Source organism: Haemorhous mexicanus, chromosome 5 (genome assembly GCF_027477595.1).
Source record: "Haemorhous mexicanus isolate bHaeMex1 chromosome 5, bHaeMex1.pri, whole genome shotgun sequence".
Lineage (NCBI taxonomy): Eukaryota > Metazoa > Chordata > Aves > Passeriformes > Fringillidae > Haemorhous > Haemorhous mexicanus.
Window position 1 is genome coordinate 18,817,883 of NC_082345.1, and position 25,470 is coordinate 18,843,352.

At 47.1% G+C, this 25,470-nt stretch overlaps 1 protein-coding gene and 1 long non-coding RNA gene across 4 annotated transcripts in view; one reads left to right on the forward strand and one right to left on the reverse strand.

Moving 5' to 3' along the window:
- Nucleotides 1-22,677, reverse strand: part of ARHGEF5 (Rho guanine nucleotide exchange factor 5) — a 33,437-nt gene extending 10,760 nt beyond the window's left edge. Inside the window, exons 1-2 of one of the 3 annotated variants that reach the window (XM_059846178.1) lie at nucleotides 22,368-22,677; nucleotides 342-3,879 (exon numbers count right to left, since the gene is read on the reverse strand). In XM_059846178.1, coding sequence (XP_059702161.1) covers nucleotides 342-3,879; nucleotides 22,368-22,667 — 3,838 coding nt within the window. In that variant the 5' untranslated portion in view covers nucleotides 22,668-22,677. Of the gene's footprint in view, nucleotides 1-341; nucleotides 3,883-21,376; nucleotides 22,008-22,367 lie in introns of those variants that run through there. The other 2 variants (XM_059846177.1, XM_059846179.1) reach the window with 2 other exon arrangements.
- On the forward strand, nucleotides 22,323-24,066 carry LOC132327225 (uncharacterized). Its single transcript, XR_009486494.1, has 2 exons — nucleotides 22,323-22,462; nucleotides 23,834-24,066. It is a non-coding gene; the product is annotated as an uncharacterized LOC132327225 (long non-coding RNA).
- The last annotated feature ends 1,404 nt before the right edge of the window (nucleotides 24,067-25,470 follow it).

The following is a 25,470-nucleotide window of genomic DNA, read 5'->3' on the forward strand; positions in this document are numbered from 1 at the left end:
ATGAAATAAGTTTACTGTAGCAGGTATTAGTGTGGAATGGGGAGACTGAGCCCCAGAGTGCATCCCTCAAGGATGCATCACTCAAGGGAACAAGCAGGATACACAGGGCAGCAGAGAGGAAAGAGGGGACAGCTGGAAAGGGAAGCTTGGGGCAGGATAGGAGAGGGCTGCAGGGTTGGAGCAAGGAATATCACCAGAAAGGCACAAGAGCCATGCTAAGCTCCCTGCTCTCATGCCTTTCCATCATATAGTTCATTTAATTTAATCCTATTTCTTGATAACTGTTCTAAGTTGGCGGGGGGGGGGGGGGAGGAGGAAGGGAAATGGAAGAGAGGACTCACGCTGCAAGATGTCTGGTGGTCCTGACATCCTCTTCAGGCCCTGACGGTGCCAGTCCTTGGTTTTTACTCGGCTTTTAATTGGGTTTTCTTGATTGGCTGCTGGGTCCTGCACAGCTACCCCAATAGTGTTTTTGTCTGGCCAACTTGATGATTTTTCCAAGGGTGCATGTTTGGCCTTTTCTTCCTTTGGCTGGTGTTCTCCTCCTTCCAGCCTTTGCCTGACTCTCCTCTCAGCTTCTGTTTTCTCTGTGACTGCCAGTAGAGCCTGGATGTTCTTTGTGTCCCCACTGAAGCTACCTGCAGGCTGCTCCCATCGCAGCTCCTTGTCCCGGCACGTTGTTCTGGTGGTCAGCGGTGATGGAGGGCTGAGCCGGAGGAAGTGGATAGGATTGGTGAATGCAAGCATTGGAAGGAGCTGTGCAGAGTTTCTGCTTTTGGAGCCTGGGGATGTTATCAGACCTTCCAACGAGGGCCAAGAAGGGTGGTCAGGTGAGGACTTTCCACTCTCTATATCCATGTAGTGATCTGCTGTTTCTGGGCTGGTGTCAGAGCAGCCAACCAACATTTTGTTTTCAAGAGCCAAAAAACTTTTGGTCAGCAAACTGACCCCTGAGTCATCAGAAATCTCTGTATCATGGGGACCTGAGTCACCAAGATACCACTTTCCACTCACTGGAACAAGGTCATCTCTCTCTGCTGGCCTTTCTCCATCAGAAGCAGAGGCTACAGAGTTGGCATCAAATGCAGAGGTGGCAGTCCAGAGAGGATGGCTTGGAGCAGGGTGAATAGCTCCCAACTTACCACCATCCATCCCACAGCTGAGGGGGGGCCCGGAGTGCAGTCCAGGAGCCAGCAGCTGGTAACCGTCAGGGGCTGGAGGTGAAACAAGGTGATTTGCATGGAGTGCAGGGGCCTGAGCTTGACTGGGCCTTTGGACGTGGGAAGGAAGATGAAGCTGTTTGGCATCAGGCTCAGAAATCAGAGGTAGGCTTGAGTGGGACACAGGGGATAGAGGTTGTCCTTGGTGGTTCACAGAAAGGACCGTATCATCTTCGGAGGGCCAAGTTAGGGTGCTCAGGACACTGGAAATTCTGGATCCAGACTCTTTTTGGTATAAACTGCAGTCATGCTCATCAAATAAAGGCACTTGTGCTTTACAATCCACATCTGCTGCCATTTCTTTTCCTTGTATAATGGCACATTTTTGGGGAGAGATTTGCTGAATTGTCTCTGGGTGGTTCAGGGGAGTAGAAGTCCTTCCTGGCGTTTGGGATGCTTCCAGAGGTCCTGCAATACTAGCCACAGACCTCCTATCCCCAGAAAAGCCTCCTTGTAGAGGAAGGGAGCTCGTGTACATTACAGAGAAAGAAGATGGGTCACTAAGGTCCTCATGAAAGCCCTCCTCAGATGTAAGGAGTTCATGGGAAGTCTTGGCCTCCCTTGCACCTGTCCTTAGAACAGTGGTTTCTGCTGGTGTTGGGTTCCATCCTTGTGCAGGAGCAGCTTGGTTGGGTGGCTTCCCTGCAGAGTCTGGCAGCTCATTCAGGTTGGTGCCAGGGCAGTGCTCGGGGTTAACAGAGGCTATTCTGGCACCCTCCTGCTCTGGAACAGATGCTGACACTACTGAGGTGATCTCCAAGGGGGAAGCTGGAATTAAATCCCAAAGCTCAGCTTTTCCTGTTATAGGATGAAGATCCATGTGATCAGGTGGCTCCAAGTTACTGGTACCAGAGGAAGGGTGTACTGGAACAAGAGCCTCTGGGTTCTCCACGCTGAAAGGTGCTGTCACCCCTCCACAGAGTGATGCATCTCTTTTATCAAACCTCTGGACAGCTTTTCCATGATCATCACTGTGCTCATTCTCCCTGCCCAATAGCGTCTTATCATCCCGGTGAGCTTCTCCAGCATCCTGACCACTGATTGAAAAGCGGCCAGAGCTCTCCAGGTCTTCTGCTTGGTCAGAAACGTGGCACGTGTGTGAAGTTTCCCCCCCTGGGTTCTGGCTATTTGAGGACAGAGGGCCAACAGTAGGTGGCTGACATCCAGAACCTGCTTCTGTGACATGAGCTTTCAGCAGCACGTCCTCACCAGGATGCTGATCCACAGAGACAGGTTCCCCAGGAGGAAATACTGATCCTGTTTGCTCAGACAAGGAAGCATACTCCAAACCAGACACATCCACAATATGCCTGGGAACAGAAGGTATCTCTGACCCAAAAGCTGATGATAGAGCCTCTAGTTTCAGCTCGTCCCCTGGTTTGAGCTCTTCCCTCTGCAGTTGTTCCTGCTCATTTTGTTCCTTGTTTTTCTGATCTTTGAGTTCCAAAGGTTTGCCTTCTTCCAGCAGATTCTGCTCTTTGCACTCTTCCTCCTCCTCTTCTTGCTGAAGTTCAGATACTGTCTCCTCCCAAGCTGGCTCCTTATGCCATGAAGCAGTCACTTCCTCTGTCCTTTTAGAAGTACTCTTTCCTTGGAAAGCACTCATTGCTGAAGGGGCAGGTCTGCCCTCAGTTTTTCCGTGATCATCTTCTAGATGGAGGCATTTGGAAGCAGATGAGTTCTTTTTAGGAACTATTCCCTGGTCTTTGACCATCATGGTATTCCCTGTTTCACCAGCTGAGTTGTTTCCTTCTGCTTGTAGTGAACTCATTTGGCTGTCACATGTTAAGGTGGAAGACAACTCATGGGAAGAGGAAGATTCTGTATACTTTTCCAAACCCTGGGGTGCTCTTAATCTTTCCTGAACATCTTCAGAAGTGTAAGGTTTAGCTGTGTCTTCTACTGCTCCCTCTGAGGTAGGCTGCTCATCAAATGCTGGTGCCAACTTTTTGGTGCTTTGTTCCTGCTCTGCACCAGCATCAACCTCCTGCAAAGAATCCTTCAAGATGTTATCCAGAAAGGGTTCAGCCTTATAATGTCCTTCTGAAACAGTTTTACACACCAAAAAGCACTTAGGTGTCTCTCTCTGAGAGGAAATGGCCACAGGGGATTTACTTTCTTGGGCCTGAGGGTCTGAGCCATGAAAAGCCAGTTCTGCTCGGCACTGAGGAAACTCAGTGCTGAGCTTCACAGCCTGCAGGATGGGGCTGCCAGGGGCTGGCTCATCCTGGACTCTGCTGTGAGAGGAAGGGTCCTGGTTGCTTTCCAGGTCAATCAGTTCCAATTGCTTAAGTTTCAGAGAATAATCCAGTCCACCCTCCTCTAAAAGCATTTCTCCTTCCAGTTCTGAGAGTCCCTTTTGAGGCTCTGTATCCCTTTGGCCTTGTTCCAGTCCTGCTGGCACTTTTTGCAGAGAGTTAGAGGGTCTGCCCAGCATCTCTGCTGCTTTCCATGGAGCAGCAAGGCAGTCCTTGGGCATGCTGAGCTCCGGTCCCTTTGCAGAGTTAGATGGGCTGGTGCTCATTTCAGCTGCTATGTGAGTGGCATGATGCTCTCCTTCCACAGCTGAAGAATCCCAGGCTTCCCCAGTGATGCTGCTGGCTCCTGGGGGAGTGGTACCTCCCTCACCGGTTTCTTCAGACTCCATCAGTGACACATCCTGCTGAAGAAAAATGAATTTTTCTGTTACTACTTCACAATGATACATGGGTCTAATTCACTGCTTCTACTGCAGCTGATAAAAACCAAAACCAACACTGCATACCTAGTGGGTGGTAAGAGCTGGAAACAAACACAAAGACTGAGAATAGGCAAACACCACATGTAAGCCTGAAGTATGAGAGTAACACCAAAATAATCCCACTAGTGTCTTTTTAGTTTCACATGCAAATGCAGGAAGTGATTTTGGTCAAAGAGCAGCGGGGCTGATCTCTCTGCAATGGCCGCAGGGCAACTTATGGAAAGTGGTGGCCATGGCTGGTTATTACCAGAAGGCATCCAGAGAACAAGAAAATTTTCAAAAATCTCCATTGGTCTTCATGGGGCAAGGTGGACAAATACTCCTGGCCTCTTCTAGCTGAGTTTAAAAGTTCTCTCTGATTTTTGCCTGTTCTTTGGAGCTGATGGCTCTCTTTGCAGATCTCTATGTAGGTCTGGAACTCATTGAAAATGATCACAGAAATTAATTAACAAAACATGGAACATACAAATTTGATTAACAGGTAACTAGGACATGACACAAGACACAAGATATTTGAAGGCTGTAAACCACATGGGTTGAGAGGAGTAGCTCTGGTGTGTGTGGACTAATTTACAGACTAGATAGAGAAACAACATCACCATTTAGTCTACTCTTTTAGGGAGGGGAAAAAGAGAAAAAAAAGCCATCTCAGGATTGTGGGACAGTTTCCCAAAGGATATAGTAGAATTTCCCATCCACTACTGCATTTGAAGTTCAGACATGACAAAGCACTAGGGAATGCACATTTGAGGTATGTCTGTGAAAAGGACAGAAGAATCTGATTCACCACTTTTATCTCTCTGTCTTCTACCATGACCCACAATCCCTACCTGGAAAAAACCTGAGAAAGACACAACTGTTGTGGCTGCCTCTCTTTTCTTCCATGGTGATTTCCTTGTGCTAGAGTGGCTCTGGAGTCACACGTACCAACCTCTGATCCCATTCAGAAAGTAAAAGCAGTAAAGGCATAATTATATCTGAACTAATTGTCCCAGTTAGCTCCACAGCAAGGGCATGCCTGGCCTGAAAGTTGGTTTAGCTTCTGTTTTCCCTTATGTCAAGTGAAACAGAACACCTGCTCTGAAGGCAAGGAGCGCATGCTCTGGAGTTAGAACTGAAGCATTTTATACACCTTCATCACAGAATGGTTTGGGTTGAAGGAGCATTAAAGATCACACAGATCCAACCCCTGGCAGGGGCACCTTCCACTATCCAAGGTTGCTCAAAGCTCCTGAGCAAAACACAGCCTTGAACATTTCCAGGGATGGGGCAGCCACAGCTTCTCTGAGCAACCTGTACCAGTGCCTTCCACCCTCATGTTAAAGGATTTCTTTCCAGTATCAAATCTAAATCTCTCCTCTTTTGGTTTAAAACATATCCCCCTTGTCCTATGACTACCTGCCTATGTAAAAAGCAGCTTCCTACTTCTAAACACCCATTTTAAGTACTGGAAGGCTGAAATGAGGTCTCGCTGGAGCCTTCCCTTCTGCAGGCTGAACAACCTCAGTTCCAAAAAGAATTAGGAAAATAACTGAGTTAGCTAATTGAGTTAATTCATCAGCTAACTACTTCCTGGGAATTTTTTCTCATGTAATCTTTGATTTTTGTTTATAGTGAAAAGAGAGTCTTTCTTACAAAACCAGGCCAAAACCAGCATTTTTCAGCAATTTGGATTTTCCCTCCCAAGCACTGGGTAGTTGTAATAGCTGGAATTTTAACAACCAGTTTGTTTCAAAGAGGTATGTCCATTCAGGGAGTTCTCACAAAGTTTCCAGCTGCTGTCAGCTACTACTAAACTACCTGGATACTGCTAAACTGTCTTTTCAAAGGTTCCACATCAGATCCCTCTTGTATTACACTGCTCTTGGCTCTCCTGGCTACCCCACCTGAGTCTACTCAGCTCCAGACCTAGAAAAGTACTACTTCTCACCCCAAATACAAACAGTCTTCAAAAACAGGCTCCCCAAGAGCAGTTTAGGGAGACATAAACTGCTGGCTAAGAAAGGCTTCCTATTACTAAAGGTAGGATGGCTCATAAAGATCTGAATAGTAAAGTGCTCAAGCTCAAGCTCACACTTTGTCAGGGGAAGAACTCTTGCTCACTGTGATGTTTCACAGATGTACACAGCCCTGAATTTCCTCTTATTAAAATCAAAATGCTAGTTTCCATCTTCATAGCTCTGTTGCAAGGGATTTGGACAGGCGAAACAACAAGTTTAAAGCTGCATTTGGAGCAGTTCCATGATGATACTGGGAGGCAGGGTACAGGGAGGTGCATAGCACATCAACACTGGAAGCTGCCAAGTGAGATTTGTCTTATCATATTACTGCCAGGTGTTTTGCGCACCTCAGGGAGAGCAAGAGAGGAGCTTTGAGAAGTGAGGCAGGAGAAGGAGCAGGCAAACTTTCTGCGGAGACACAAGGGGAGGACTCATGCATCTCACCAGGCAAACTGTTAACCTCCCGGTTGAAGGCTGAGTACACCATAGTAGAAGACATGTCTGCAATAAAGATTTCATGGAGATGGAAGGGGAAATAACAAAACAAGACTGACAGCGCCTGTAGCCTTCGCATCCAGAGCAGCTATATACAAGACCCCAGTAACTACCAGAAGAGAGTGCCTGTGGAGCAGAGTCATGTTAAACTCCCAATGCAGGTCTGCTCCATCAGAGGAGGGCCCAGGAGACCCCCAGGATCTCAGCTACCCAAAGCAAACTTTCAATTAGCATTTTCAGCAGGGCCAATAATGTGACAGAGCAGCACACAGGACCTATCTAGCCTCTGCTACTAGGCAGGATATACAAACTCTCAAAGATAATTCATTGTTTCCCCTTTTGGGGCTTACTGATCTTTCACATCTCTCACTGGATCAGAAGATCAGCTGGCCATCACTCCCTCATATGCTCTGTCTGTGAAACAAGGTAAACTGATGTTCTCTGTTAAGATAAAGACACTCAGGCTCTTCTCTAGAGAGGGCCTAGAAACACCAGACTTCAACTCCCATGCACTAAGCTTTTAGGTGATTCTGGGTACACAGAACCCCTCCAAGCTGGAAGAGTGAGAGGGAGCAGCTGGCCATATGCCAGCACAAAAACAGAGGGGCAATGCTTGGTCCTGCTGCAGTCATAGGCACAAAATCTGAAAGGAGAAGGGTGAAGGAGGTAGCCTGGTGAGCAAGAAAAGGACAGCAGTGAAAGCATGAGGGCACAATCCATCCACAGCTTTCCCAGATTACAAAAGGCAACATAAATGTCATACTTCCTTCCACCATGGGTTAATTCACCTGGACAGAGATGACAGACACTTCTGGTTTTAATTTAAAAAGTACCTCACCTTCCCTCCCCCCCTCCTCCAACAAAGAAAGGAGCAATAACAAGTACTATCAAGCACAGACAAGCCCTTCGGCTAGCCAGGAAGCAAGGCTAAACACAAGTGGAGCCCCGAGATCCTCCTCCTCCAAAAGTGGGGAGAGATGGAGCTTTCTGCCTGCCACCTTGGCCCTCCCCGCATGGTGCCGGGTGCCACCCAGCTGCCCTCGGCCCCACTCCCCATCCTGCTCCCCTGCCGTGGGCCATGGAGCAGCTCATGTGCCTAGGCTGCTCCCAGCAGAGAAAGTCCTGCCCTGTGATGGGGGGATAGAGCTGCTCTGGCCCAGCTGCAACCACGAGCTTCTGGCAGCAAGAGGAGAAAGGCATTCACGATAATGTTTGAGCGGCATGGGAAAAGACATCCTTTTTCTCATTGAAACAAAGGGTTTCCCAAGTAGTCCCTAGTTTGGGTTTATCATTGCTGGTGCAGTCACAACGATGTGTAGAAATGCCAAAGCTGGCTTTAAGGACTGCAGCTCAGGCAGGAAAGAGTTTCATGTTTGGCTCTAACACCCACCCAAAAAACAATAAGGCTGTCCTGAGTCTTTTCCTGCTATCTCAGCTTGGTTTAATCATCTTGGTCACACAGTTCAGGTACACTTTACAAGGAGCTGAAAGGGGCGAAATTTAGGTTAGATAATAGGAAGGAATTCTTTCCTGTGAGGGTGGTGAGGTCCTGGAACAGGCTGCCCAGAGAAGCTGTGGCTGCCCCATCTCTGGCCGTGTTCCAGGCCAGGTTGGATGGGGCTCTGAGCAACCTGGGATAGTGGAAGGTGCCCCTGCCCATAGCAGATGGGTTTGGGACCAGGTGATCTTTAAGGTCACTTCCAACTCCTTATCATTCTATGATTTGAATCAGCTCAGAGCCAGCCTTTCTCCTTACAAAATCCAGAGTTCAGTGTGCAGGACAGCACCATCTCTCCCAGGAAGCCACGCACTGGACTTCAGTTTGGTGAGACACCCAGGAAACTGAACACAAAGCCAGCCCTGCCACAAGCCTCAATTTTTATATCTCCTCAGCTAGTCCTGCCATGCTTAGGCTGGCTTCCTCAGCTGCACGTCCATGTGAGAGATTCCCACTGCACATATTCCCCTGCAAAGAAATAGTCACCAATCTTCACACACCACCCCGGGCTGCTCTATCGCTGTACAACCCATCAAGGGAGGTGAAGGAGGAGGGTCAGAACTCAGGAAGAGATAACACAGGGTGCTAGAGATAAGAAGGAAGGAAGGAGCTTTGAGGGCATGGAGAGCAGTAGGAGCTTGCTGAACGAAAAGACTTAAAAGGAAAGTAAGATGATCTAAAACAGCAAAATAATGTAGAGTCTACTGCTGTGATACACAGTGCTGGTAATGTTCTGGGAACCAGGAGTTGCCTCAGGTGTCTTAGGCAGGGGAGAACAAAACACAGCTGCCAAAAGCACGTGATCTCCTGGAAAATGCATCTGAGCTGCTATTGAAGCTTGAGAAACACAGGTGAGACATCCCAGTCACACCAGTGCAGAGAGTTTGCCCGAGATTTAACACACCCAGTCGCAGCTTTCACTCATCATAGGCACACTCAAGATACACTGAGCCTATTAATTATCTAATGACTCAATAACTGAGGGGGGAAAAAAAAGGATACTTTCCCATGCTTTCCTTACATTGGTTGCTATTTAAGTAGATTATAATACTTAATGCTAACAAAAAAAAGTGTCAGAGAAAAATAATTTTGGGTTGAACACAATTTCAACTTGGAAATTGCAACTGAACATTTGGCAAACAGCAAGTGAAGAATGTGGCTTGGATTGTACATTGCACTTCCCAGAGATGCAATAAAAGTGATTCATTCTTAAGATAAAATGGGGTCACCTGTAAAGCAAAAAACCCAGTTCACTCTAAGCAGAGGTTAAGTTTATATTCATAAAAGTAAAGGGTAAGCCTTGATATTCTGCAGTTTTCTAATATGAGAATAAACAAGAATAGTGTGTGATTCTCACTACTAGAGTTCAGTAGATAGATAATTGACACTACTTGGTGAACAGCAGAATTCCCAGTAAGTGTAAGTAATGTACTGAGTCACTGCAAGTTGCTCTGTGCAGGTCTCTCCATAAACTGTGGGGATGGAGACACGAGTGACGGAAACATCTAGAGCACAAAAGGAGGCAAGAACTTCCCCAATTACTTTTCCCTGTAACATTTTATGCAGAGGTGGCTGCTAGCAGCATGCTGTACACATTCATAGATGGCATGTCTGCCAAGAACCCCAGGAGTTCTCAGTTCCTCTTTGAGCAAGATGATTCAAGACCTTCATGGGACAGATTCTCCAGTTAGAGAAAGAAATCTCAGAGTCTCTCACTACACTATGGATGTGTGAGCCAGAATCCCACGCTGCTGTTTTTGAGTCTCAGATTAAAGAAGGCTCATGTTTGCATCAAACCATTCTGACAGATGCAAATGTCCTTAAGACATCAAAGGACCTGGAAACACACTTGAAAGCTTGGCCTTGCCAAGCCTGCACAGTGGAGCCATTTGTGTAACCTGTACTCATTCTGAGCACAGTTAAGCTACAGGCAGATAAGGATGAACAATATTCAGCAAACTGAACTGGGACAAACTGTCCTGCCCTGCAGAGAGGCCCTCCAAAATTATCCTGTCTGATGCAAACAGGTAATATAACCTTTTTCACAGCCAGATCAAGTTCCACCTGGAAAATTGTCAGATTTCTGGTAGCTGTCAGAACCCCACAGAAAATAAAGCTGGAATATTTTAGTAGTGTGGGATGACTGACAAGCTAAACACTGATATATACCCAGACATAAATATACTGGCAAAATCCTGCTTTTGTATCAATACGTAAAGCACATCCCATGCAACTAAAAAAATGCTAAAATACCCATAAAACTGCACTTTTCATGGTAGTGATAGTACAGTGTCATCAGCCATAACAACAGCAGAAAACTGTCATTCTCTGTCATTCTCTGGCTTCAATATTGTACCATCAACTGGAGAGAACAATAAAAAATTGTTGGATTCAGAATCCCAAGAGATAGCAACCACAACAACAAAACCACACGTTTATCCTTGTGTTGTGCCCTCAGAATGCATGTTTTCAGCCTTAGCTCCCCATATCAGTTTTAATTACCTTATGATTCCAGCAATGAGATCTATTTTAAAAAGTTATGAGATTTGTATCGCAATCAAATCACAAAAATACTTGGCAATACTGTAACAGTGATGCAGCTTTGTACTGAAAACTGTAGCTAAAGAAAGAAAAAAAAAATCCATCCAAAAGGGATGTAGGGATGTATGTGGGAAAAACAGGTTTTGGTACAACCCTCCCCTAAATCAGCTTCTCAGGGAACAAACCATTTTTTTCTTGGAAATTTAACTGGTGTCTTTAGATTGAAGAAGCTACCATGAGACAAGTTTGGTATTGGAAGCAAAAAGTATTAGATATAAAGAAAATGTTATAAGAAATGTAAATGTGGGAAAGCAACAGCGGGGACCCCTTCCCTTTCCCTCGTGGAAAAATAGCTTCACACACAAAAAGCCACAGGAATTGTGTGGGTGCTGAATAGGAAGGTACTAATGTGAACACACAGAAAACCTGTTGTTCCTCATGGTCTAAGGCTTGTATGGCCAACTGGCACACGCTTATTGTGCACATCACAACCATTTCTGTTTCTCATACAGTTCCACTTCCTGGAATCATGTGGTTATGTGAGAGTTTTGGCTTACAATTAAGAAAAAATGGATGTATGGCCTTTAATGAGTATGGAAAAGGCCAGAAAACCTAAGTATGACTCAAGAATGAAATCTTGCTGTCTGGGTTCATCTTAATTTCTTAATCCTAAACATTAATTTGTAACTAAGGAGAGGAAGGGAAACTCCCCATTCCCTCTCTGCCTGATCCCTGTTTTTCAAAGGTTGGGACTCATGACAATGCAGACTATTTAGGCCTGATGCAGTGAGTTACATGGCCTACCAGAAACTAAAAAAAGGGCAGTGAAATACACTGTGATATAAGTGGGTTAATAATCAAATTTGTCAGGCCAAATTTAGGTATTTGCAGATATCCTGCAAAGTTCATTTTATACTCCATTCCTTAAAAAAAAAAAAAAAAAAAAAAAAAAAAAAGGAAAAGAAGAGTTTCTTCAATTCCTTCTGCTGCTGACTGTACAAACTATCCAACACCACTTGGCTCTTAATAAATCTCAATTAAAACCTGACATGGAACCCTGAAAATCCAAAACACCTGAAATCCAGAACAGACCAATTTACTATGCATCCAGGTTGCTGCCAACATCTCCCTTGTGCCAGTGCACACATGACTATGTATGAGCAATCCGAGGGAGCTGTCGAGCCAAAAAAAAAAACAACAACCCAGGAGCAGAATAATAAGAGCAGCCATAAAGGTATGACACAGGAGAAAAGATAAGTAGTAAAGGTAAATCTGACAGCTACCTGCAGTAGTTATATATGGAATCAGAGAATGGTTTGGGTAGGAAGAGTCTTTAAAGCCCATCTCATTCCAACCCCCTGTCGTGGGCAGGGACACCTTCCACTATTCCAGGTTGCTAAGAGCCTCATCCAATCTGGCCTGGAATACTGCCAGGGATGGGGCAGCCACAGCTTCTCTGGGCACCCTGTGCCAGGGCATCACCCCCCCTTACAGGGAAGAATTTCTTCCTAATATCCCCTCTAAACCTACTGCCAGTTTGAAGCCATTTCCCCTTGTCCTGTCACTCCAGGCCCTTGTCAAGAGTCTCTACATCTCTCCTATAGGCTCCCTTCAGGCACTGGAAGGGCACAGTGAGATCACCCCAAAGTCTTCTCTTCTCCAGGCCGAACAATCCCAATTCCCTTAGCATGTCTTCATAGCAGAACTCCTCCACCCAGGAGGTCCATGTCCTCCATGTGCTGGGACCCCAGAGCAGCTGTACAAACTGCACAAGAGGACAAGAACACAGGACTGGGCAGCAAAGCAGGAGGAGGAAAGCAGAAACCTGGACTTAGCGCTATGTTCTGGTGAAACCACACCCAGGATCCACAGGCCAGTGCCTGCCACTTCAGTGTAGGTGTCTCTCCGTGTGTGACTGTCAAGCACTCCGCACACAGAGCCAGGTGCTCCCTCAGCAGCCCACACACACCCGCAGCAGCAGAGCAGAGGGGTTTTACACAGTCCTGGCCCACTGCTAGAAACATGTCTGGTGCCCTCCCAGATGAGAGGCAGGCACCAGGGGAAGCAGGATATTCTAATGGGATCCACAACCATTTCCAAATGAGCAATTGTTTTTAAGGTTTTATGTTTCATTGTCTCAATATTGCCACTGACTGCCATTCCGGTGAACCCACAGCCAGCCTTCTTCCCATAGGAAAGGGCTGGCTCTGAGTGGATGTTACATGGAGGAGAAGTGAGTTAGGAGACAGCCCCTGTGACCAACTCTGAAAACAAGTAATAACATGTAGGAGATCCTTGGAAAAGCCCTGGAAACCTCAAACCACCTGCAAAGTCTAGCAGGGAAATACTCCAAAGGGAAGGGAAGGGGAAGACATTCTTGTGACCTTGTCTTTCAGATCAAGCTGTGAAAAGTTGTATAAATCAGGGGTTTAAATGCTGTTACTGATATACATCGGTCTTAGAAAATGCTTTTTATAACCAGCTTTACCAACTAGTACTACCTTATTTCAAGGTTTATAGTAGTAATTACAGCCCATAGATGTTGTAGTTAAGATTTAGCATTAGCTCCTAATACTGTCATTAACACAGCATATTATAAAAATTTAAAAAAAAAAGTAGAGTAGTACACCTCCAAGTGTGGATTAATTTAAAGCATTCATTTTATACCAGTTCAGAAATACTACTAACATTTCTTTGATGCATTAATTAAAATATTTTTCCGATTTTAATAATTAAACAAGTTTCAATGCATAAGGAACAACTAGAGATATTTTCATCCTTCCTCCCTCCATTTTAATTTTTCTGCATATGAATGAGGGGGGCACAGTCCATTTCCCACCACCACCCTTCCAGATTCTCTAAATTTGCACTCCTTGCTGGCTTCATGATCTTCAGATATTAGCTGAGCAATCAGGATTCTAAGATTGCCCTTTGGGAGTCTTTGAAGACATCAACTCTGTCTCTTCTTGACTGGCCTACGGCTTCCTTTTGCTCAGCCCTGTGGCTTGTAACACCACTTCTCTCTTTCCCCTCCCAGGTCCCACCTTATCAGATGGCAATGCTGAGGAGTAAAATAAGGTCTGTGTGCCTCAAATTCACCCCAAGCTCCTGAATTCAGTGTGGCAGTGAGAAATCAGAGGATGAGACAACTTAACAGTGGCCTGTGAGTAACAGTGGAAAGACAAGCCAATAAAATTTCCTTCACCTTTTTTATGACACGGTCACAAAACGAGAGCTCTGGCTGAGCTGGTCCTCGCATCTCCCGGCCTACACAGGCATGCATGGCATATTCTAATGAGGCTGGCACATACCTTCCCATCCATGAGAGACATTCCCCAGGAAGCCATAGGCACCTGGCAAATGAAATTGGAGACTCAGCTCCTTCGCCTTCCCATTACCTGCAACACGCTTTGATCAGTGGGGCATAAATAAACACATAAATGTGCCATCTCTGCCAAGGTCAATAAGATGCAGCAGAGTTCCTCCAGTCACCTAAAGGAGTTCATTGGACTTGGGATGGGGCAAAATGCTTTGCTGTGCTTAAAAAAACCCCAAAAATCACTGGATGCAACAGCAAAGGGTATGATGTGGTATGACCACTGTAGTTTGGGGAAGCTAAGAGCAATAGAGAGCCTGAAGGGGGAAGAGTTGATTGTCAGTGGACCATGCCCAAGAAAGAGGGAAGAGCCAGAGCTCTCCTTCTTGGAGTCCTCTCCCCAAACACCTTCCTGTACAGAATATTTGATCTAAACTCTGCCAGACTGATGCACCTGAGGAACCCAGCTTTCACCACAGATCTTTGCTGCCTATTACTGAAGCCAGCACCTCACCTCTTCCACTTGTGCCAGTGAAGGTGCAATTACAGCTATCCTCACAGCAGGACATGCCATTGCTGCTTTTGATGCAAACATGGGGAGTACCTCAGCATTCCAAACCTTTGGCTATTCCTGCACTTGCCCTAACAGAAGGTGGCAAAGATTCACCCTGCTGTTTTAAGTCTTGCCTCTCCTCACCGCTAGGGCTTATGAGCAGTTAAACATGGGTGCAGTCACTAGAAACTTCAAGCCAGTGGGGCCCACAAAGGATAGCTGTTATCACCAGTAACATAATCCAGGCTGGAAGGGGAACACACATTAGGATACCAGGGGCTCTCCTTTCTACAGTGCCACACTGCAGTCATTCACTAAAAGGAGTCTCTACGGAAGACTTAAATTGTAACTGGTTTTGGCATATTTTTAGGGCAACCAAGAATATTTTTAGGGCAACCAAGAATGGCCCTATCCAGCAGAATTTTCAATTCTGTATTCTAGCTGTTTCCAGCAGTTTCTGCCTGTCTGAGGGTCATCTGTGCAGCTGGGGTAATAGTAAACCCTTCTACCTCCCAGACATACTCTGAGGATTAGGCAGGGAGTGGCTACTCAGAGTACTGAATATGCAAAGGCCTGTGATAAACCCCATATCTGACTGCAACCATAAGCAAAGTCTTATTTAAGCAATCCTTTCCCCAACAAAAATATATCAGCTGCTCATTCTGTTCTTTCCTTCCATGTATTTTTGCCTCCAAGTTCTTCCAGATAACAAAACAGATTACTAAGATATTTTCCTTTTGTGCTGTAAAGTTGCTTACTACAAATAACAGAGATTTTTCCCACAATGTAGTGTACATACTTAGTTGTTTTGGCTCATTCTGGTATCACACTTGTACTGGAGGAGTCTCACTGCCCAGTCAGCTAAAGCCCCACTCCCATAATCTCACACATGTCAGATATATCTATTAGATATGTCTATTAGAATGTGAATGTCTATTTCTCACTGTGCTCACATTTAGGGGAGACCCCTTTTCCAATTCCATCAATTTTATGAACTTAGGACAGAGAGCATCATTTATTTCTTGCTCCCATTAAACACAAAACTGTATTTCTCTATCAAACCATAGTTTAAAACCAAGCTGGTGTTTTTGCATGTGCTTTGCTTGACACTTTTGTATTTGTCTCGTGCATCAGTTAATACCTTTTTTTCGACTTTCAGCGCACTTTGTTCACTCTTTTTAGTAATCACAACAAAACCTTTTACAATGCTACTTTTAAATTAAGCTTTCAAAGGCAACATTCTAGTAAAATGCAGTTATGATACATTTCAGGGCAGATACTGCCTTGCTGAATGTGAGATTTCTGATCATGCCAGTTTTCACTGCATACACAATGCAGCACATCTCACCTCTTCTTGTTCTGGTCTCTTCTAAAGTCATCTGGCTATGACTATCAGAGTCAGAATCAATCCATCTTTCGCCTTCTACACTCAGATGCTTATTTTCATATCTGATATCACTGTTATCACCCACTCAGCAACTGGATAGGCAAAAATGATGCTGGTAGAGAATGAAGAATAATGCTGGTAGAGAATGAAAAGAAATGTCTGTGGTTCATCTGAATAACACCCACTGGGCAATTCAGCTGTCATGATTCTTCCAGACACACAGACACAATTTTTAGCTGCTTTTCACAGCCCTGACTTCTGCCCTCCTTGAGATGGAGCACACACTACAATGACATAACTTGCATGCCTGGCCTTGCTCTTCCAGGATAAGGCACATTTCATTGCTCAAGCATACCTCCAAATTGCTCATCTTCCTCTCTCTGCCCTCTCCGAAATGAAACAGCTCAGTTTACTCATTGTCCAGGGGCAGAAGACAAGGAGAACTGTAGGAGTGATACGAGAGGACGACTGCCTTCCCAGATGGCACCAAAACAAGCAGTGTTCACCCTGTGCCTACAGGAACACCCTACGGGCTCCCTTTCAACCTTCCTCACATGCCCTGATAGAATATTCCCTCTTCCCAGCTGTGCCCAGGGATGAGAAGAGAGTGACATACAGTCATGTATTCCCTATACATATCACCAGTTGCTATTAAGAAATTACTGTGTGACTTGAGGGGTAAACCTATCTCCCTCAATCATTTGCACATTTAAGAAAGCATGCCACAACCTGTAATTTGTTGTAAAAATATGGGATGGTCCCACTTCCCTTTGCCTGTCTTCCCCTCTCTGCCCCACAGTTTGTCATAGTACAGGGTCAAAACAAGGTTGTGTGCTGTACTGCAGCCTTGCCAGTGCTCCCCCCCTTGCTCATCCTGAAATTCTGCTTGCCTGCATCTGGGACATGCCTTTCCAGGAGAAAACACCTTGCCTCAGAGTTGGACTTCAGTGATCCTTGTGGGTGCCTTCCAACTCAGCATATTATACAGTCTTGTGGGGAGGAGTAGAGAAGGGAGAGAAAAGTGCAGCATTCTCAAAGCACCCTAGGATCTAGCAGCTCTATTGTATCCAGACTCAAATACCTTCATGTGCAAAGCAAGTCACAGAAAAAGAGAACAAACAATGAGAAGGGTTACTTGAGCCATGAGCCATACCAACCATCAGGACTGAATCCTCACCGTTCTAAATACTGTGCACTGTTCCTGTCCTGAAGAGCTGGCAGCATACTCAGAACACCCTTTCTCCAGCAACAGAATGGAAACAGACACACTGCACCTTCACTACTTCACCAGCAGCCTGGCAGCCACCACCTGTAAAACCAGACTGTGATCTAGGAGCACCTCAGAAAGAAGAGTGACTCAAATGTTGAAGATGGATTACATTTCATAGTCTAGAGTTACCCTTGAATGCCTGCACTATGGAATACCTACATCAAAACTTCTGCATCTAAACTCAGGCTTAATCCAAGGATTAATCCTGGACCCAGTAAAGACATCTGATGCTACAGCATCAGAGCTTTGCTATAGGCACTGGTATGTTTTTTCCTCTGAAAGCTATAATCTTCCCATCTACTCTTTCCAAGTTTCCACGAGCCCCTCATCACAGACAGCAATCTGTAGTGAAGATTTAAGGACCCAAGTAAGATTTAAGCAATTCAAACAATCTGTGTAGGCATTTTTGATCATTACACCTGTAAAGGTGAGTGTAAAGCACACATACCATATAGCTTACACATCCTGATTTTTTGCAGCTGCCCAGCAAGATCACGGGCAAAGCATCTTCTTCTACTTCTCCCAACAGTGGTCTTTGTGTTAGCTTAACACTGCTTTGTGCACCTATTTCTATTACCCAGTGAATATGCAAGTGTAGCCATGCCAGCCATTTTGTGGCTGATATGAACTGGGATCACATCCAACTAGTTACAAGTTTGTTTGTAAGCCACACTCCTGTCCCCTGCTTATCCCTGGGCTTCTGCAACCTGAACAAATCATGCCCTAACATGATCAGGATCCTAATCCCCTCCCCTGCCTCCAGAGGGGTGTACTTTGGATTCATGAACTCTGCTGCTGGATTTGGTGATGAAGCAAGAGCTTTCCCTCCCCTCACCTCCTCCAGCCACACCCTGTGCAAGGCTGGGTCTGCTCACCAGTGCACAGCTCTGTTCTGCCCATGGAGGGGATCACCCAGCTAGTGGATCCCACTTGGCACCCCAGCCTGGCCCTGATGGAGATATAGGAATTTCTGTGTATGATCAGCATTAGGAACCCCAGTGCTTAATGACTCTGAGCACCAGCAAGGCCGTGTGCAGTCAATCTCACACACTGAGCCCCTGCCTGCAGCTGGGTGTTCAATCTGAGATCACAAAAAGGTGGTTTGGTGTCCAAATGCCACACACTTCTCTGTGACACTGCAAAAAGTATATGTTTTCAGGAAGGGAATTTATGGCCATCTCAGCTTTAATGCAGTATCCTCCCAGCAGCAGGTTCCTGCGCTTCCTCCATCTCAATTCCCTCCCTGTGTGCTATCCAATTACAGCTTTTTCAGCCACTCCTCCTCAACCTCTCCTGGCATCAGAACACCCTCTATTTTGTATACATTTACATGTGTCTCTCTTTTATCTATGCACATTTGTACACAGGTCATGGTAATCACCTTCCCTCTTCGAAATTTTTCCCACTATCAAAACCAATAGCCCTCCCCCTGACCTTGCACTGAACTTATACTAAAGTCACGGGAATTTCTTCTTCCAACTTCATCTTGCTTTTAATCTAACCCCCCCAAACATGAGGTCAAAACAAGTCCCCACCACAGGCTTTGTTCCTCATCCTGCACAGGACTTGAAGGAATGGTGTCTAAAAGAATAGATGGGGAATGGATTTTGTCTCAGCAAACCAATTCTACTCAAAGGGCAAGAAAGCTGGAGTCACTTGTTGATGGAAAAGACAAGATTAATGAAGCTTTCCCAAAAGGGCACCCCACATTGCTCAGCACTGAGAACTCACATCTAGAACACATGAATGCATTAACTTAGAACTTTTCTGCACCACCAAACACTTCATAGGTAGCAGAGTGTCACAGCCAAGGCTCAGACCTTCTTCTTACACTAAATGCTCTTTCCCACACAACAAATTTCAACATGCACTTCTTGACCAAAGACATAAAAGCAGCTGACCTAAACCCAGTCCTGCATAACCCAGTTCTCCCAAGCCACACAACAGAGTTAACCCACACTACTGAGTAAATCAGGGCAGCTGTTCTCATATGCCAGCTGCAGAGGGAAGGCAAAAAGATACACTGCCTTCTCTGAAGATTTAAAGGTAAGGCGTGCTTGTGACAACTCCTAATGTCACCAACTCTTCACCTTGCCAAAAGGAGTTCCATCCTCTGCCCTTTCTCTCCTGGTGGTAGAGGTGCATGTGTGGTCTCACAACAAACCACAGCAGAGAACCAGCAGAGATGACAGCAGGAAGGCATGACGGCTTCTTTCAACAGCAGTACCAGCTGAGACGATTTGTGCAACCACAGCCTGTTTATCCAAGCACAGAAATGTAGGAACTAAATGTGTGATTCCCTCTGGCATCTAATTCTGTTTCTGGAAGAGGTGGTCCCTCAGCACATTTCTCATGCGCAGTGTCACGCTACACTTCTTCAGCAGTCGCTCTGGTCACAAGGCAGGCTAATCCAACTTCTATACTTTTTTTCACTAGGGATGGGGGTTAATATTCAGTTGGAGCAGTGACTGGACTGATCTGAGGCTACTTGGTCACCAGAGCTGATCCCAGGGAAGCAGCAGGAGATTGCAGTCAGGACTGGATGAGAACTGGATCCTTCAGTAGCAGGCTGTTATGCTGCTGGGCTGCTCATCATGTGAAGCCCAGCTCCAAGCAACACGAGTTATTTAATCACAGCTCCCAGGAAGCCCTGCCTGTACAGAGACACCAGGCCAGGCGCCCTCCATCACTGCTCTAAACCATGTTGATCACCCAGGCTCCAGAAGGAAGAACTCAGCACAGCTAACAGCCATGGCTTACAGTACAAGAGACCATCTTTTAGTTGGAATGTGTCATCCTGGCAGCAACAGGCTTTCATGTCAACCTGTCATGAAAACTTGTAGCAAGACTTTGTGGTTAGGAGCCAGGCCAGACAGATGGAGATAAGAAATTAGTGAGGGTAATCAGCCATTGGAATAATTTACCCAGGAAACCACTGCAGCCTATCACCTGATATCTTGAAATCAAGACTGGATACTCTTCTAGCAGAATTTTGGATTCAATGCAGTGATAACCAGCTGGGAATGTAAATCCCTGCCAGGGGTCAGGTGAAGGTATCTGTCCCCAGCTGACTGATACTCTGAACATCAACTGTGTGATTACCTCAGGAAAGAGGGAAATAACCTCTCTGTAGAGCACAATTGTCAAAACAATACAGCACAACTGCATTTGCACTGAAGTCACTTCTGAGTACTTCATTAAAAGATTGAACAGGAGCTCAGTGAGGAGCTGCAAAGCGAAAAGGAATTGCAAAACTTCCCAGGCATGACTACTGAAGTAAACTAGCTGTGGATAATTTAGCCAAACAGTAACTAAGCAAACAACATCAACTAGAAAGATACCAGATGAAATAAAGCAAAGTAAACACTTAGAATCAAACATCCTTGGAAAAAAATGTGATTCCAATTAAGAATTGGAAATCCCTTGTGGGCTGTTCCTTAAATTTTGCCTGGGATAACTATGAAGAGTGAATGTAATATGAATACAAACTAATTAAATAAAACAGCCCATTTTAAACAAGACTCCAAAGCAGATTACATTAAAAAGAAAAAAAAAAAGGAAATAAAAAAAAATCAAATACTATAGCATAATTTGGCTCTTTCCTGCTAGAAAGCACACAAAATAAGCGTATCATAAGAAAGGTAAGATTCAACAGAACAAGCACAAGAACATCCATCTAAAGTTAGCAGAACGAAAAAAAAAAAGGGGGGGGGGCTGCAAAACAGACCGTCAAAATCTACCAGGATGCACAAGAAGTTGCCAGAGGAAGCATTTGTGTCCCACTATTTCAGAGAGCACAAAAATCAACCTCAAGCCCAGTCGCCTGCTGACACAAGCAACTGACCATATAACCCCACTGAGATTTACCCAGACCATGAGGCTGCTGTACAGGCAGGACAGGAGAAATGCCACCCTCAACCACCACCTGGAGAAACAAGGCTCTACACAGAAGCCAGCTGAGCTCTTCCTAACATTAACAAAAACTAAGAAGAACTCAGATTTGTTTCAAGTCTGATTATGGATGCCTCCTCCTCACCCAATTCAGGTGCAGTTCTGATATCTGAGTCACCCATACATTAGTCCTCCAAACCAAGACACCTCCCTCCAGTGCAACCCTTTAAGCCCTTATCCAAGCCATTTAAAAGTCATTCAGGTTATGAGAAACTCCAAAACACCAAGGAATCAGGTCACAAAACTTCCAACAACACATTACACATGTGGTTTGGTCCAGGAGGAACAGGTAACCAGCTCCAGAGAAGCCAAAACAGGCATCCATCTCCAGCAGCGCCCAGGCAAAGTCGGCAACAAGGCAACACCAATGAGCTGAGCTCAGATCTCTGACCCCGTAATTCCTACCAGCTTTGATGCACTCTTAGCCAATATCTGGGAATAAACGAAGCGTCAAGCAACGACAAACATGGGTGCTGGGAGGACGATAGGTCAGGTGAGAGACGTGGGATCTCCGAATCCCCCCCTGGCAGGTTGGTTGGGGCGCTGGGGGTGCCATCGGAGCTGCTGCGGTGGCCGGGGCTGCGGGAAGGAGGCAGGAAGAGAGCAGCAGGCAAGGATCTCGCCTTTCGTTCCTCTACCTTCCCTTCGTGACAGGCCATAAAAGTCACGAGGCAAGGAGGAAAACAAGGAGGTGTCCAGAGTTCAAGCACAGCAAGCCCACGACTCCCGGGCCGCAGCTCCCGGCGGGAGCTGAAAACCAGGCGAACACCGTGGGATCTCGCTCCTGCGTGGGAGGCACCATTTCTGCGGGAAGAGGCTCCTGCCGCTGCTTGGCAGGCGAGCCTGGGACCGGGCCTGTGCTCCGGGCCCTCCCTGCTGCCGGCAGCGGGCAGGGGAGCGGAGGGCGGGACGGGCGCTGCCGTCGGGGCGCGGAGCCCCTACCAAGGATGCGGCCCCGGGCCGGGCGGATCGGAGCCCGCTTCGCCGTCCCCTCGGGGGGTACAGGAGCTCCCGCGGCGCCCGGGACCCCGAGGCGCTCCGCGCCCCGATGGCGCCCGCACCGCGCCCGCCGCGGGAGGAGCGACGTTCGCCTTCCCCGCAGATCCCTCCTCCCATCCCCCTCGGGTCCTAAAATGGTGGGTCGGCCGCCCTCCCTCCCCTTCCTTCTCCTCCTGGTCCCGTCCCGTCCCGTCCCATTTCCCCCCAACCCCCCGCCCCGCCCGCCCCGCGCTCCCGGATCCCGCCCGTCGCCCCCGTCCCGGCCCCGCGGGGCAGCCGCCCCTCCGTCCTGGCTCAGGCTCCGCGGGGACCCGGTCCCAGGCCCGCGCCTCTCTCGGGAACACGGCAACGGCGATCCCGGTAATACGGCAACGCCGCCCCCGGCGGCCGCCCTTACCTGCGCCGGGCTCACATCGTGGGGCCGGGGCCAGCGGTGACCCCCCCCGGCGCCCCTCGGCCGCTGCCTCTTCGCCGCCCTGCGCGGGGCCGCAGGTATGTCATGAGTGCCGAGCGCGGCTCCAGGTGAGCCGGGCACACCTACAGGAAGGCAGGCGGGCCGCCCTGATTGGCGTGCGGGGCCGGCGGCCGCGCTCCGTCGGCACCGCGACGGGGCAGGGCAGGGCGGCCGAGGGGCCGCGGCGTCGCGGCGGACACGGCGGCTCTCGCCCCGCTCCTGTTTCTGGCCCCGGCCGGCCATAGGCCCTGACACGTCCGAGCGGATGGTATTTTCCTTTATTTTTTTTCTCTTTTTCTTTTTTTTTTTTTCCTTTTAATTCAGTAGTAAGTATATGGGTGAAGGTCCTGGAGGGAAAGCCGTACGACGAGCGGCTGAAGTCGCTCGGTTTGTTCAGCCTGGAGGAGACTGAGGTCAGAGCTCACAGCAATTCTGGAGCTTCCTCGCAAGGAGGAGGGGCCGGCCCTGATCTCTGCTCTGTGTGACCAGCGACAGGACCTAGGGAACGGCTGGAGCTGTGTCAGGAGAGGGTTAGGGTGGATTTTAGGAAATGTTCTTCACCCCGAGGGTGGTCGGGAACTGAACATGCTCCCCCAGACAGTGGTCACAGAACCCAGCCTGACAGAGCTCCAGGAGCATTTGGACAATGCTCATGGGCACAGGGTGGGATTGCTGCCGTGTCCTGTGCCGGGCCAGGAGTTGGCTGGATGATCCTTGTGGGTCCTTTTCAGTTCCAGACTTTCTGTGATTCTGCAATAACTGTGTTCCTCTCAGGTTTGGACACAGTGCTTGTTTGCTTTGCCTCTGAAGTGCAGCTGACCCACCAGCCCAGGTCTCTGGACCAGCTTAAGACTGAGAGATGCTTTTTATTTTTTAAGCTTCCTTCATTATTTGAGTCTCTTGTTTACCCACTCCTTAACTTCACATGTGTGAGCCCTTTGTGTTTCCTCCCAGCAGGTAGCTGGGGGTTCAAGGAAAAGTGTTGGGTTGTCTTAGACGTTATAGGATTGCAGGTTCCCAGGCAGGATTACATACAAGATCATCAAATTAATGAAAAACCTGAATTCAGAAGAAATTGACCAGGCCATGGGTAGAAAAACTCTGTAGGCTACATTAAGAAGCTGCGTCCACAGCTACAATTCCTGGGCTTTCTTTCTCTTGTAGGTACACAGGTGCTTAAAGGGATACAGGATTTATGTGAGGGTGCACTTTGCCATGGTGTATTATATAGGTCTTTGCTCACCAAAATCACAAAATGCACAAAGAATTATCTTAGACAGGTGGCTGAGGAAGGCATTACCTATATTATATATTCTGTCTCTTCAAATTGATATCCAGAGTGGTCTCTTTGCTAAGTCTGCTTTTTTCTCCTAATCATTTCCTGAGGCTTACAGGTGTGTATCTTCCAGGATGTGCTCTGAAGATTTCAGCAAAAGAGAAAGAGGGAGCTTGGCTCGACCACCAGAGCAGCCCTGCAGCCTACACCTAGGCAATCCTGAACCCTCCCTTGTCTGCAAGACCCATGTTGAGTCTCCCAGGCAGGAAAACTCCGCTCAGAAGTGGCATACTGAGAACTCTCCCCAGCCAGCCACAGAATCATCCTCATGCCTGCTCCTGCCTTCTCATTAAATTACTCCTTTCATTCGTTTGTGTGGGTGCCTTTTTTCAGCAGAGTGGATCAGCTCCTGCAGCTGAGATTCCCATTCCACATCACTGCATTTACTGTCAGATGCAAGGAAAGGAATGCTTCAAATTCCCATGTCTCTCTTAGTTTTGTGTCAGACGTCTGGGAGATTGTATAAATAGCTAGTGTATCTTCTCACTGCATTTTCTAAATTCCTAGAAGCTGCCAGCAGGTTGGAGTTGGTCATCCTGACTGGAAAACTGCTCCTCTTTTAGCCAGGAAAGGGCAACTTATTGTCTGAGGCGGGCTTAACTTCTCTGCCTGTCCTTGGCACCTCCAGCAGCTGTAATGACAGTTTTCTGTTTGATTTTGTGAATCATGTGTTGAGATACTTTGCTTCCTCTGCCTGCTGCACAGAGTTTCAGTGCCTGAATACATCTGGAACCCAGCAGAGAGTGAGCAGGAGAGGGCTTGCCCCATGCTGTGAGTATCCCATGTGGATTGGACTGCAGTGTCTCTTAGCCCACCAAACTCTGGGCTGCAGCAGCTGAATATGCCCCTTTCCCTTCAAGGACATACCTCCTTGGTGTGTATACATGTGTGTATATATATATATATATATATATATATACACACGTGTATATATCTATATATCTATATATATATATATATATCTCCCTGGTATGTCCCTTCCCTGCAAAGAGGCCCTGCAGCACCAAGAGCAGGGCCCTGTACCCTGAAGTGCTCCTGCTTCCTTGTGCTATATCGGGCTGCGGGGCAGTTGGGACATTAACCTCCCACTCCTCCCACTCTGATATCCTCCTCATAAACATCCTGTCCTGCTCAAGTCCTCTGCTGTCACATCCTCTCTGCTCTGCCCAGGCACTATTCTGGGTTTAGTTCTGCATGCAGAGCACACAGCTGGGCATGCCAAAATCCAGGCAAGCAGCAGGACAGAACAGTAACTTGGTTCAGCTGCTGACTTATTCTTAAAACTAAAATCTGCTTGAGCCCTCCTTGGAAAGCCAGTTTGCTCCCCTAGGCCAGTTTGCTCCCCTAGCTGTTCAGCAGCTGTACCTTACTCCAAGCAGATGCAAACCTGTGCATATGGAATGAAGAAACTTGGTAATAATGGAAGGGAGCAGAACAGAGAGCTTGGAAACTGCAGCACAGTAAGTTTACATAAGGAGCAAGTAAAACACCCATGCCTGGTGAGTCGGTCCTGGCCGTTTCCTTCATTTCCTCCAAAGCTTGCTGTGAACATCCAGCAGTAGCAGCCCTTCTGAAATCCAGTCATCTCCTTTCCTGCCTCTTTTTTACGGCCTCCAGCACTGCATTTTCACTGCAGCAGGCTGAGAGAAGTGCAGACTCTCCTCTGGCCTCAGCTCAGCTTTGGTACCACAGTGCTTTTGTTGCTTTTGT